At 67.5% G+C, this 13,812-nt stretch overlaps 1 protein-coding gene across 1 annotated transcript in view; it reads left to right on the forward strand.

Annotated features, from left to right (window-relative positions):
* ADGRB1 (adhesion G protein-coupled receptor B1) overlaps positions 1-13,812 on the forward strand; it is a 61,575-nt gene that overhangs the window by 1,703 nt on the left and 46,060 nt on the right. Inside the window, exons 2-9 of the mRNA XM_038555664.1 lie at positions 8,683-8,841; positions 10,116-10,226; positions 10,646-10,810; positions 10,894-11,058; positions 11,464-11,628; positions 11,892-12,056; positions 12,237-12,338; positions 13,553-13,659. Of these exons, the coding sequence (XP_038411592.1) occupies positions 8,683-8,841; positions 10,116-10,226; positions 10,646-10,810; positions 10,894-11,058; positions 11,464-11,628; positions 11,892-12,056; positions 12,237-12,338; positions 13,553-13,659 (1,139 nt within the window). The remainder of the gene's footprint in view (positions 1-8,682; positions 8,842-10,115; positions 10,227-10,645; positions 10,811-10,893; positions 11,059-11,463; positions 11,629-11,891; positions 12,057-12,236; positions 12,339-13,552; positions 13,660-13,812) is intronic.

Raw genomic sequence — 13,812 nt, forward strand, 5'->3', positions numbered from 1 at the left:
GGGAGGCTGGAGCTGGGCCGGAGCCGGGGGTGGGGGGCGGTGCAGCCGGGCTCGGCTCTTCTCCGACCGTTGAGCGATGTGCAAGGCCGGCAGGGAGTACAGGCGCCGGGCATCCTGGGGCCGGGCCTGGTTGCCCACCTGTGGGGCCAGGTGACATTGTCCAGGGCTCTCAGCCAATGAGGTCAATGGACTGCTCAGAACAAAGTCTTTAAAGGCAGAAAAGAAGCCCCAAGGGGTTAGAGAGGAAGCCAGCTGGACACGCCGCAGTCATGGGCCTGGGCTGTAGGTCCCGGAGCCTCCGGGAAGCTGTGCGTGTGGCTGGAGAGGAGCAGGGGAAAGGGGGGGCAAGTGGGAGACCTGCAGAAGTGCCCGGGGGACATTGGAGGTCCCGGTGTCCCCCTGGCTGCTAGGTACGGGGCTGGGAGTGCTGACCTTTGGGCTGGGCAAGATGCAGGTCACCGTGACCTTGGCTGGGCAGCTTCCCAGGCGTGCAGGATGGAAGTGGTCCCAGGGGACGAGGAGGAGCCGAGCGCAGGGCAGTGGCTGGTGTGGGAGGTCAGGTAGGAGGACGGAGCAGGGCGGGTGGCCCTGGCGTGGCCCTTTAGTCTTGCTCTGTCACTCCCCAGAGGTCATTCACCCCTGGGCCCTGGTTTCTTTGTCTGCGATGAGGGACGTCGAGTGAGGGACATCGGGTACGAGGCCCCAGGTCCCGTGCGAGCTGCTCCGTACTGCATCCTGGGCCTCTAAGCAGAGGAGTGATTGACAGGCGCTGAGGGTCCCTGGGCTGTCAATGCAGAAGGGCACGGGGGCTCAGAGGGGACCTGGGGACGGGACAGCGGCCAGGAGGGAGCTGAAGCTGGCCGGGCGAGCGGGAGGAGGAGGGCCGGGGGGCATGCGGGACACGGGGGAGGAGCTGGCTAGGCCACCCCCAATTCTAGCCAGGAGCCGGGAGGAAGATCCAGAGGTCAGAGTGGGGCTTCAGTGTGGGATGCCCAGGGGTCCCCCAGGTGGACCATCCTTGGAGCGGAGCGCTCTGGGTCTGCAGCAGCAGGACAGGACCAGGTCAGCCTGACCTGCCCTCGCGGGGAGCCCTGGCCCAGTCCCAGCCGCTCCGTCGGCCCCTCGGGCCCTTATCTTTAAAAGGGAAAGAGCAAGAACAATCTTTCCTTGATTGCGTGAGGGATAAAGACCACGTGGAAGTGATTCTAAGCAAAAACAACGGCAGCGATGACATCGCACAGCCTGTGTTGGTGGTCAGGTGGGAGCCAGCGGGCCGGGCGGGGAGGCGGCGGCAGGACGGGGGCACCCGGCACGGGGCTGGGCCTGCAGGGCTCCTCGCACGGGGATCCCAACGCAGGGCCTGTTGGCGGTGGTGCTCAGAAGGGGACGGGAAGGGGTGTGTGAGTGCACTTGCGTTCACCCACGTGTGTGCACGTGTGCAAGTACGTGTGCCCTGTGCAGTGCGTGGGTGAGGGCCTGTGTCATGTGCATGCTGCATATTTGTGCATCCCTGGATACCGGTGTGTGCACACAGGTGAATTCGTGTCTGTGTGCTTGCGTGTGCCTCGCATCGGTGCGTGCTTGCGTGTGCATGGCGTGTACATGCGTGCAAGGCCGTTCAGGATATTGCGTGGCATGTGCGTGCAGGATATTGAGCCTGCACATGTGCGTGTGCGTGCAGGTTACATACGCATGCACAGCTTGGTGTGTGCATGTGCACGTGTGCAGTACAGTGTGTGTACAGTGTGCTGGAGCGTGAGCGTGTGCAGGCGAGCACCCGTGGCACGTACACATGTTCAGGCGTGCGTGTTCTGACCAGGGCTCTGGGCAGGGCCAACTTCAGCACCTCAGGCACAATGCAGCAGCAACGGGGCCCGTGGCCGGGGCTGGCGGTCGGTGGGAGGACAGTTGTGGGGTGTATGGGCTGGGCCTGGCTGCCGTGCAGAGGGGGTCACCTGCCCTGGGCAAGGCCGGCCAGCCCGCGGTCACCCGGCCCAGACGCAGCCCACAGCTCAGTTCACGTCCCTGCACCCAGAAGGCCCGGATGCTTCTGGGACCTTGGGAGTGAAGTGATCCTAGTAGTTTTGACAGCAGCCGCGTCCCGAGGGCTTCCTCTGTGTCTGAAGCAGCGCATATGAATGAATGCAGCCGCTGGGAGGGGTCCCCGAGCCCTCCTGCCCCAGGGCCTTTGCACCAGCTGCTGCCCAGAACACTCTTCCCCAGATACCGCAGGGCTCCCTCTCTCAGGTCCTTGCTCAGACACCACCTTCTCAACCAATTCTGACCGCGCTGTGTGACATGGCAGCAGTCCGAGTCCCGCTCTGCACCCCCGTACGCTGCACGTATCACCCGTGAACACGCGGATAATTTCCCGATTTTGTTGGGTCCGTGCCCTGCTGTGTCTCTGCTGGGCTGTAAGCACCCCCGGGCAGAGCTCCTGCCCTGCTCCCCGACGTCGCCCCCCGCCCGCGCCTGGCCCGCAGCGGGCCCTGGATGAGTGCCTGTGCGCTGGGGCAAGGCACGGAGAGGTTGGGGCCACAGCCGGGGTCACACAGCCGGCGGGGGGCGGGCCGCCAGCGGAGCCGGCCCTGCTCCCTGGGGCTCTGGCTGCGGGCGTCTCCCAGGACAAGCTCTGCCGGGAAGCTTGCTCTCGTGTGCACGCGTGCGGGTGGCACGTGGACCGTCAGGAGACACGTGGCCGAGCCCGGCAGGCACCTGCAGACCCCAGAGCTCGTCGCGGAGCCAGGTGCCCCGGGAGCTTCGCCCCCTCACGCCGGCCGGGGGAGGCTGGGGCCTGCACGTCCCTCCATCTGCACCCGGGAAGGCCGCGCGTGGCGGAGCCGGGAGTGAGCAGGAGGCCTGGCCAGCCCGTGGCCCACTTTCGGCCCTCCCCCTGCCCGGCCTGTCCAAGCGCCACATGGCCGCGTCACGCCTCCGACCCAGCGAGCACTCCTCAGGCCACAGCAGCTGTCCCCTGCCTGCCTGCCTGGCCGCCTGGCTGGACCTCTCCGGGCTCTCTCAGGGTCTCTCGGGGTCTTGCAGGGTCTCGTGGGGTCTCTCAGGCTCCCTTGGGGTCTCACGGGGTCTCTTGAGGTCTCTTAGGGCTCTCTTGGGGTCTCTCGGGCTCTCTTGGGGTCTCTCGGGGTCTCATGGGTTCTCTTGGGCCCTCTTGGGGTCTCTCGGGGGTCTCTCGGGGCCCCTCGGGGCTCTCTCGGGGTCTCTTGGGGTCTCTCGGGCTCTCTTGGGGTCTCTCAGGGTCTCGTGGGCTCTCTCGGGTTCTCTTGGGGTCTCTCGGGGTCTTGTGGGGTCTCTCAGGGCCAGCTCCTGCGTCTTATCCCCCTCTTTCCCACAGTGTCTCTGCGTTTTTCTGCCTCTGGTGAGACGGGGCCATTTCTCTCAAGGGTTGTTTTAAATATTCATGTTTTAATTAAAGAATTTTATTGCAGAAGCGACACATAAGATAATGAAAAAGCCGCATCCAGGGGGCCGGGAGCAAGCGAGTGTGCGCGCGTGTCCCCGCGTGTGTCCGTGTCCTGGTGTGTGCGTGTGCCGCTGGCATCACGTGCCTGCATGGGTGGGGGTGCAGGGCCGCAGCGGGAGTGGCCTCCAGGGGGACAAGGCCGTGATGTGGGGCGAGGAGCCAGCCCTGCCCGAGGCGCAGCCCTGGCTGCAGGATGGTCCCCACTCCGCGGGGTGCCCCTGCCTGACACACAGGCCCCTGCAGGGCTTCGGAGGCCTTCCCCCAACTTCCCTCAGGAGGAAGTGGCCGGAGCCCCTCTCTGGAGTCCACGGGACCCAGACAGAGGCTGGGCTTGGAATGTGGAGGGAAGATGGGAATTCAGGTGGAAGAGCCGTGCCTCTGGAGTTTGGGGGTGACGGGGAATGGGAGGGGGCGTAGGAGGGTGTCAGAGCCTTCCTGCCAGGGACTTAGGCTTATCATCCCGGCCTGGGATGCCGCTCTTTTTGTACAAGGACTCGATTATAAAAATCCAGAAAACAAGGTTTCGGGCTCATTGTAGACAATGCCCATCCCAGAGAAAATAGCAGGATGTGACCCCATGAAAATGATGCGCACGTGGAAGCCTCAGGGCAATTCCCACGCAGGTCAGAGTGCGCCCCACGCTCCCTCCGCCCGGTGGCCAGGGCTGCAGCACACACACTATGGCACTGTTTGGGCTCCACATCCGGGAAAGACGGTGAGGAGGGATGTCAGTGGAACCACCGAGGCCCAAGGTGGGGAAACGATGCGTCCAGGTCACCAAAGGGCAGAGCTGGGGCAGGACACCCTTCCCAGGGCGGGAAATACCTGCCTGACGAGGATGAGCAGCAGCAAGAAAGCGTGTAGCCCCGCAGATGAGGCCAAGCCAGCCACCTAGGTCAGCCTCGTTTCCCTTTTGTGAAGAGGGGACCGGACGACCCGGTCCTTGGGTCTGCGTGAAGCTGACGGAGATGGAGCCGCTAGCGCGGGCGCTTGCAAGAGCTGTCCCTGTCCTCCCTGTCCTACCCGAGACGGGGCCTGCGGGCAGCGGGTCCCACGGCACCTGCTGCGGCTGAGTGGGCCGCTGGCCCCCCGGGCCTGAGAGCGGGAGCCGTGGGCCCCGGTGGAGGACCAGCGCGTGCAGGGCCATGGGGTGAGGGTCTGTGGACAGGCGTAGGGTTGGGGGGGCGTCAGGGAGCCGACTTGTCCCCAGCGTCCCCCTTGGCACATCCCTGAGAAGGTGGGAGAGGAGGAGCCTGGGGGCCTCTAGACAGGCCCAGCTTGGGGGGGCAGGGGTGTTCTTGGGGGTGCTGGACCTGCCGCGGGTCCCTGGGGATCCGGTGGCGAGGACACGAGGACACGAGGACCGGGGCCGCCCCCACCTGCGGGGCTGGGGAGACCTCTGCCGGAGGCGCCGGGAAGTGCGCGGCCCTCCTCCTCTGCAGGGAGCCCGCAGGCAGCGGGGAGCCGGGTGGGGGCCGGTGGCGCAGACTGGGGGCAGCACAGCCTCCAGGCGGGGGCGCCGGGCGGGAAGGGGCCCTCGCCCCCAGCGGCCATTAATCGGCTCCATTCATCCGTTAATGAGATGGAAATGAGGCGCCGAGACAGAGGGGCATTGAGTGCGGGAAAGAATGCGCTTCTTTCCGCCCGGAGGGCCGGCCCCCCAGCCGGGCCCACTGTCCGCTGCCCCGGGAAGCCTGCTGGGCACCGAGGCCCGGGGCGCTTCCCGGGGGACCCCTCCGCTCGGGGCGATCCATCTAGCCGGTGGCAGCCGTGTGCGGGGACACACGTTAAAAATAAAAACAGTAACAAGAATAGCATCCCCTGAGTGTGGGTCAGTGGCCTGAGCGCGGCCAAGGTTGGGGACAGTGTGTGACGGGGACCCGGCCTCGGGGCGTGAGGGGAGCAGGGATCCCGCGCCCGGGCCCCAGCTGAGTCTCACGAGGATCCCGAGGATCCCGGTGCAGGGCGAGACCCGCCCCCGGGGGCCAGCCCGTCCTCTGGGCCCGTGGCCCCACTCCCCAGCCTCTCCTGCCTCGCCCCCTCCTCCTCACCCCCCCACCACCTGGGTCACCAAGGTAACCAGCCCTGAAATAGTGGGTGTGCTGGCAGCTGAGGCCTAACCTGAGTCTATCCTGAAACTCTGAGCTCTGCAGCAGTTGCCATGGGAACCGAGTGGCATCCTCCAATTAGCCTGGCTTGGACACCCTCTCTCCCACCCACCGCCAGCTTCCACGTCACTCAGGCTTCCTTGTGGGGGCTGGGCTGGGGCAGCCAGGAAGGACTGGCGGGACGTGCCCCCCGAACCGTCTCCGGCCCGCCTCCCTGGACTCCGGCCCCCTCGGGCCCTCCGGGTCCGCGTGACGAGCTGGGACGGCCTCCGCGGGCGACACCAGTGGGGCCTGGAGCCCCGGCTGGGGCTTGTGGGCAGTCCTGGCAGGCAGCTCTCCCCTGGAGGGGGGCTTGTAACGGGGCGCTCGCTCCTCCTTGTCGGCGGGAGGTAACGGTCTCCCCATCTGCACCTGCCCCCCCTCCTGCCCCTGGGGTCCAGGCCCGAAGTCTGCCACCTGCCCTAGCCGCCCACCTGGCCTGGCCCGTGTGCCTGTGGAGGCCACAGCAGGGGCTCCCCACCCCTCTCCCGGGGGCCCCCCGGTCTGCTCCCATGCTCCTGCACCCAGCCGCCTCTCTGGAGTCCTTATGGGATGTTGGTGGTTTAGGATGAAGTGGCATTTCTGTGGGATCACCCATGTGTATGGTCCCGCTCAGCCCTAGAGAGCCTGGCTCGTGCACCTCCGGGGCTCCTGCTCCTCAGGCAGACCCTCAGGGGGGCCTCGCCCCAGCCCCTGGCGGTCCTGACCACCGCTCTGTGAGTCTCAGTTTCCTCTGCTGTAAATGGGGTGAAAGTGGCTGTCTGGGTGGGCTGGGATTCAAGGCTCCTTGTGCTGAGCACCTGTCCCGGAGTAGGCCCCCCTCTGGTGGGGGCGGGGCGGGGGCGGGGTTCCCCTGCGCAGGGCGTCCCCTGGGGGAGCTGGCCTTGGTGGCTGGGGGAGGAGCAGCCCTTCCTGGAGGGTCCGACATCCTGGGTCCCTTCCCCTTTGGCCTGTTCCGAGCCGGGGGGCACGGGCACCCCATTTCAGTGGGCCTTGGTCTTCTCCTATGAACGGGGGAGCCACAAGGTGTCTCTTGTGGGAACAGAGTGACCCATGAGGGCGTCTGACTGAGGCACAGGAGGGGCTCAAACCAGACCCCCCCAGAGCGAAGAACCACGCAAAATGCAGCCCTGCTCCACCCCGTGTGGCCCTGGCAGGCCCTTCCCAGGCCCCACAGCACATCTGGGCGCCCTGAGAGCAGGGTCCGAGCCCACCCAGAGGGGCGGCCACTGAGGTCCGAGCCAGCCCCTCCGCGGGTTCCCTGCCGACCTGCCACCCCGTCCGCCTGGCACCAGCCCACTGGGAGGGGGGGCACCGTGTGCCCTTGGCAGAGGTGCCCTGCCCCCTCCCCCCGGCCCAGGGTGGGTGCCGCCTGCCGCCAAGCCTCCCCTGTGCCCGCCCCTGGCTCCCCCTGCTGGTGGCTTCCCAGCACAGGCCTGCAGGCAATGGGGGGCGCTGGCCCTCCCACGGGGCCATCCGCAGATTAGATGGGGGCCGGACAGGAGTCACCTGGACACCGCGCCCCTGACAAATCAGAGTGGGTGCTCTGGGGGCCACCCTGACCCCACTGACTGCCCACACCCATCATCTCCGAACCCCTTCTTGCCGTTTATCTTCACACCATCAGTATGGGCAGTAGCTCCCTGGTCCTCAGATGAGAGGCAGGGGCCAGGCGGGAGGGACTTGACCATCCCATGGCGGGGGTGGGGTGGGGGCGCCACGTGATCCTGGCCTTTGGGCTCAGCGCCGGTTCTGGGTACCCTCGGGGGTCTCCGCAGCCCTCATTCCCCATGTGGTGGGGCTTACTTCCCCACGCCACAGACAAAAGCCAAACTCCGAGAGGCACCCGGGGTCCTGCCGACAGGCCAGGGGTGACCTGCCCTTGGCCTGCACCGCTGCCTGCTTCAGCCTCGGGCGAGCCCAGGGCAGGTTCCAGTGCTGGGCCTGGGCGATGCACCCCACTGTTTCCTGGCCACCTCGTAAGTGGGAGCGAGGTCGGGGTGCTTGCCCAGAGCAGGTGCTCGGTGAAGTGTGTTCCCATCCTGCTTCATGGGAGCGTAGGGGCCCCGGTGACCCCCAGGACACACGGATGGCAGCGGCCAAAGCCCAGGCAGCAGAGTGGCCCGGGCCCCTTGAGCACGGCCTTGGGACAGAAGCTGCCTTCCCCAGCCCATGGATGCGGCCCCCACACTCCGGCCCAGGATGCACAGCCTCCCTGTGACTGGCCCCTCGGCGGCCCCTCAGTGCCCTGTGTGGACTCGGGCCACCCAGGGGCTCAGACCCTCAGGGATATTAGGTCTGGATTGGGGGGGGGGGGGGCGACAGGACCCGGATGGAGGAGACTCATTTCAGGACCTGAAAGAGGTGGATGGAGGGGTGTGGGGGCCTTCGACCCCAGTGCGGCCACCAGGTGTGGAGCCTTGGTCTCCAGTGGCGTCCCTGCGTGCAGTGAGGGAATCGTGGCCAGGAGGCGGGGGACTCAGAGAACACTGGACGGGGGACCACGGGGAGGGGTCCCCCAGGGGCTGCGGCTGTGTTCAGGAGTGAGGGCCCCTGCCCTGGTGCCTACCCCACAGACTTCCGAGAGGCAGCCATGCCCCGGCAGCGGGGCTGTCTTCCTTTCATTCATTCACTCTGGACACCCCTGGGGTTCCAGCTCTGGGTCCAGCCCCTTCACTGGGGCCCCGGGGGTCAAAGCCAGTAGAGATCTTGGCACAGGTCCCCGTAGAGGGCCTCCACAGCTGGAGAGCATCGTGGCCTGGCACCTGGTGGGACACCCGGGAGGAGTGGGGTAGGCACCAGGCCCCCAAGGCAGGCCCTGCCCCAGCACCTCTGCCCCTCCTGGCCCTGCCGGCCTCTGCGGACCTGTCCAGGCCTGCACTCGTCTCCCAGTGCCCCCTCCCGAGCGAGCGAGGCGGTCTCCCGGGCGGGCTGGCGGGGGCGGGACCTGCGCCCTAAGTCCCTGCCGGGGAGACTCCCCCGGGTCAGTCCCTGAAAGACCCCCGCCCTTTGGCCCGCCCCTGGCCCTGAGCCCCGCCCTCTGATTCCTCCCAGGAGGCTGGAAGCTGTGGTCCCTGTGGGGCGAGTGCACGCGGGACTGCGGGGGAGGCCTGCAGACGCGGACGCGCACCTGCCTGCCGGCTCCCGGCGCCGAGGGCGGCTGCGAGGGGGTGCTGGAGGAGGGCCGCCTGTGCAACCGCAAGGCCTGCGGCCGTGAGTGCGCGGGGCACGGGCGGGAAGGTGGTGGGGCGCCGGGAGGACGGAGGGGGCCGGGGCGGGGCCACAGGGGCGGAGCCAAGGACGGGAGGGGGCGGGGCCACAGGGGAGGGAGGGACCCGGGGCGGGGCCAAGGCGGGGTGGGGGCGGGGCCACAGGGAGGGGGCGGGGCCACAGATGAGGGAGGAGCCCGGGGCGGGGCCAAGGCGGGGTGGGGGCGGGGCCACAGGGGAGGGAGGGGCCCGGGGCGGGGGCCAAGGGGGCGGGGCCACAGAGGAGGGAGGAGCCCAGGGCGGGGGCAAGGCGGGGTGGGGGCGGGGCCACAGGGGAGGGAGGGGGCCCAGGGCGGGGCCAAGGAGGGGAGGGGCCACAGGGGAGGGAGGAGCCAGGGGCGGGGGAGGGGAGGGGGCGGCGCCACAGGGGAGGGCGGAGCCCTGGGCGGGGCTGGGGTGGGACCGGGTAGGCGGGAAGCCTCGAGGGCAGGGTCAGGTGGGAGGGGAGCCTGCTGCGGGGCGGGGCCAGGGGCGGGGCGAGGCCAGGTCCAGGTGGCCGAGGGCGGGTAGGTGAGGTCGGACCCAGGAGGAGGGTGGAACCCGCCCCGCCCCGTCCCGCCCGGGGTTAAGCTTTCCCCTCCCCTGCCGAGTTGGGCATCCTGGGGGGCTCACTAGGGCCCATTGTGGGTTTGCCCCTTCCAACCCCCCGCGGGGAGCCCTGGCCAGACCTGCTGGCCTCGGCCTGAACCTGACTCCAGAATGAATTTCTCTAATAAGGCTTTAACGTCCTTATGCATATTTTAGCCGCTTCCATAATTTTAAAACAAGTTGTAATGAGACTGTCATCCTCCAGGTGGTTTATTCCCCCACGAACCTTCCTGGGAAGAGCAGCGGCTCTCAAGAACCTGAGGAGGGCTCTGGGGTGTCGGGAGGCCAGGCTTGGGAGGCCGGAGCGCTGGTGGGTGGCTGAGCAGGAGAGGGCAGCTGCCACTGAGAGGAGCCGTCCTGTGGGCCGTGCCTGTGGACTCAGGCGGAGGAGAGCAGGAAGGGGCCCGGGGGTGGGGGGAGGCACGAGGTGACCTGCAGGGGGCTGGCATCAGGCCAGAGTGGCCCCGTTCTGGGTCTCCCAGCTGTCCAGTGGGGCCGCATGGCCCGGGTCGGCCGCCTGGCCCCGCTCTGGCCGGGGACTGAGGGACACAGGGCCCAGAGCGCCCCTCCAGAATTCCAGGGAGCTGCTGCAGGCAGCGGCCTGGACGCTGACCCGAGCCCGTCCCGCAGCCGCCGGCCGCACCAGCTCCCGGAGCCAGTCCCTGCGGTCCACAGACGCCCGGCGGCGCGAGGAGCTGGGCGATGAGCTGCAGCACTTTGGGTTCCCGTCCCCGCAGACAGGTGAGCGGGGGTGGGCAGGGGGGACCTGCCCCCGATTGTCCTAGAACACTACAGGGGAAGGTTGGTTTCAGGGGACGAGGTCTTTGGGCAAATATCGTTGTATTAATTGCTGCTGATTCTACGTAATAACCTTAATGACTTAGCGTTAGATCAACCTCTGAGGTGCCAGGCGCCTATCTCCAAGCAGACTGTTTAGGGATTGGTGCGAGGCGAGGGCCCTGTGTGGGGCTAGACCCCAGGGACCCAACGGCGGCACAAGGTCACCCAAGGGCCCTCTCAGCCTTGTAGGGGAAATGGCAAGTCCCGCAGATCAGCCCGGGTTCGAACCCCTGGGGCTTAGGAGCCTGGTGGCAGGCAGCCCTCATCGGGGGGTGTGAGCACAGAGGCAGGCCAGCAATGCTGTCGGTCTGCACCTGCAGGTGACCCCGCGGCCGAGGAGTGGTCCCCGTGGAGTGTGTGCTCCAGCACCTGCGGCGAAGGCTGGCAGACCCGCACCCGCTTCTGCGTGTCCTCGTCCTACAGCACGCAGTGCAGCGGGCCCCTGCGTGAGCAGCGGCTGTGCAATAACTCGGCTGTGTGTCCAGGTGAGGGGGCAGGGCAGGGGGGTGGGGGGGGGCAGCCTCCCAGGGTTGCTGAGCCCAGCCACGCTCCCCGGTCCCCTCTGCAGTGCATGGTGCCTGGGACGAGTGGTCACCTTGGAGCCTCTGCTCCAGCACCTGCGGCCGTGGCTTCCGAGACCGCACGCGCACCTGCAGGCCCCCCCAGTTTGGAGGCAACCCCTGTGAGGGCCCCGAGAAGCAAACTAAGTTTTGCAACATCGCCTTGTGTCCTGGTAGGTGAGAGGGAGGGAGCTGGCCCAGGGGATGCACAGGCAAAGGAAGGAGAGGGGAAGGGCCCCAGGAGTCCAGGGCCGACTTGCTGGGGTGCCTAGAGGTCCGGGACCCTCGGGCCTTCTCACTCATGGGTCATGGGTGTGGGGGAGCTGCCCCCAGTGGTCGTACCCACATCCTGGGCCTCATGGTGGTGTGGCAGGGCCCCTGGGGCATCCACACTGGTGACCCAGGCTCCTGTCCCCGTCGCGGTGTTGGGCGGCGAGATCCCTGGGCTCGCCTGTGGCCCGGCCCGTGTGGTGGGCTGCTGGGCCCCCGGAGGCCTTCACACCTATGGCCCAGGCTGGGCGTGAGGCCCTGGGTATTCACGCTGGCTTCCCGTCCCCTTTCTCCCCCGGGCCGGGCAGTGGATGGAAATTGGAATGAGTGGTCAAGCTGGAGCACGTGCTCCGCCAGCTGCTCCCAGGGCCGGCAGCAGCGCACCCGGGAGTGCAACGGGCCTTCCTATGGGGGCGCCGAATGCCAGGGCCACTGGGTGGAGACTCGAGACTGCTTCCTCCAGCAGTGCCCAGGTCAGGAGCATGCCCCGGGGCCTGTGGGTGGAGGACCCTGCGGGCATGGGGGGTGTGTCAGTGGGAAAACCGGGGTGGTCGCAGGGACCCAGCGCGGGAGGCACTGGTTTTCTTTGCACCGAGCTGAGCTCTGGTTCTGCTCCCCGCTCTCCATTTCTTCTCTCCTCATGGCTCCCTGCTGCTCCATCCCCCTGCTGGGCTGGCCGCTGTGTCTCTTCATCCTGTGGCTCCCGGACCTGTCCGTGCCTGGCCGCACCCCGCAGTGGATGGGAAGTGGCAGGCCTGGGCGTCGTGGGGCGGCTGCAGTGTCACGTGCGGGGGCGGCACACAGCGCCGGGAACGTGTGTGCTCCGGTCCCTTCTTCGGGGGAGCAGCCTGCCAGGGCCCACAGGACGAGTATCGGCAGTGCAGCGCCCAGCGGTGTCCCGGTGAGTGTCCTCTGTCCTGTCCCCAGGGCTCTGAGCTGCTGGGCGGGCCTGGGGCTTAGCCTGGCTGGGAATGGCTCTGCCTCGGGACAGCGGGTTTCCCAGAGGGCCCTCGAGCCTGCCCCCAGCTCACGGCCCCCCTTCCCATACCCTGCCGCACCTGCTGCCTCTGGCCCCCCACAGAGCCCCACGAGATCTGTGATGAGGACAACTTTGGCACAGTGGTCTGGAAGGAGACTCCAGCAGGAGAGGTGGCCGCAGTCCGGTGTCCCCGCAATGCCACAGGTGAGGGCTGGGGGGGAGGCAGGTGGCATGGGCTCCCGTCCCATCCTCACAGGGAGGCACCGAGATGCCCTCCGGGCCCGGCCCCAAAGAGCGGTCAGCTCATGCCGCTGAAGCCAGGGCAGCACGGCCGGGACCCACGCGGCCAGCCACTCACGGCGTCCGAGCGCTCACCAAGAGCCAGCTTCTGCACAGAGCCCGTTGCGTGGGATGTCCAGTTATAGGAGGGAAACTGACTCACAAGGAAGTTAGTGCACTTGCCCTGGGCTTGGTGGCCCTGAGGGGGGAGCTGACTCTGAGTGCCAGCAGCCTTAATCCCCATGCACCCTGCGGAGGGTTTTGGGGGGCTGTGGAGAAGCAGGATGTGCTCCTAGGGGAAGGGCTGGGTCTTCTTTGTCCCCCTGATTGAGGGGATGCCAGCGCTTTGTGTACCTTGGTTTACCGTGTGACGTTCAGGAAGGGGCTCGATCTCTCTGAGCCTCCATTTTCACTCTGCAAAAGGAGGGCATTGGGGGCTCTCCCGACGGGGTGTCCGAAGGAAAGGGTGGGGCAGTACACGCAGGTCGGGGAGAGTGGTGGGGGGTGTATCCGAGCCCCACCCCCGTTTGTTTGCACATTCCTGGGAGCACCTTGCAAATCCAGAGAAGCAAAGAAAACACGGGTCACGTGATGGCGTGACCTCCAGCCTTTTGCCTGCACATGTGACCGGATCGTCCCTCCCTGTGATCCTGGTCCACGATATGGAACGGGTGCCCGTTCCCACCCGGTGTCTCCTGTCGAGTGGCAGCTCCTTGTGGTCATCACTGTCGTGTGTGTGTGCAGCTGTGCCCGCTCCCCTGGTGGCTGCTCCCTGGGAGGATGCTCCGTGCCCCAGCTGACGCCCAGTGCCCGTCAGTGTCCCAGGACACCCAGGCCAGCTGAGGCCCCCGCTGTTCTGCGGGTGGAGCTGGGCAGGGCCCAGGCTGTTGGCTCTGCAGGGCCTCTGCGTCCAGAGGGGCTGCGGGAGAGGCCCCCAACTTGGCTGAGGCCTCCCCCTCCACGCAGTCGGGTCCTGTGTCCCTGGCCCAGCAGCTGACCCACAGGAGCTGCCGCTAAACGTGTGGAAGGAAAGAACCAGGGAAGGCCCCTGGGCGCGCTGGGGGCTGGAGGGGCTGGAGTCTAGGATCGGGGAGTGGGATTCCCGCGCTGGAGGCAGACGTGGCCCGCGGTCTCCCCAGGCCTCATCCTGCGGCGCTGTGAGCTGGACGAGGAAGGCATCGCCTACTGGGAGCCCCCCACCTACATCCGCTGTGTCTCCATCGACTATCGGAACATCCAGATGATGGTGAGAGCAGGCTCTGGGGTGTCCCGCCCTGCCCGGCACCCACCACTGCCCTTTAGCCACAGACCCAGCCCTGTGGCTGGTGTCCCATGGCACGGCCTGTGGGCACGAGTCAGCTATGGCCCCTGGCCGGGGGCTGCAGGAGGCCCAAGCCTG

The sequence above is a fragment of the Canis lupus genome, chromosome 13 (genome assembly GCF_011100685.1).
Source record: "Canis lupus familiaris isolate Mischka breed German Shepherd chromosome 13, alternate assembly UU_Cfam_GSD_1.0, whole genome shotgun sequence".
Classification (NCBI taxonomy): domain Eukaryota; kingdom Metazoa; phylum Chordata; class Mammalia; order Carnivora; family Canidae; genus Canis; species Canis lupus.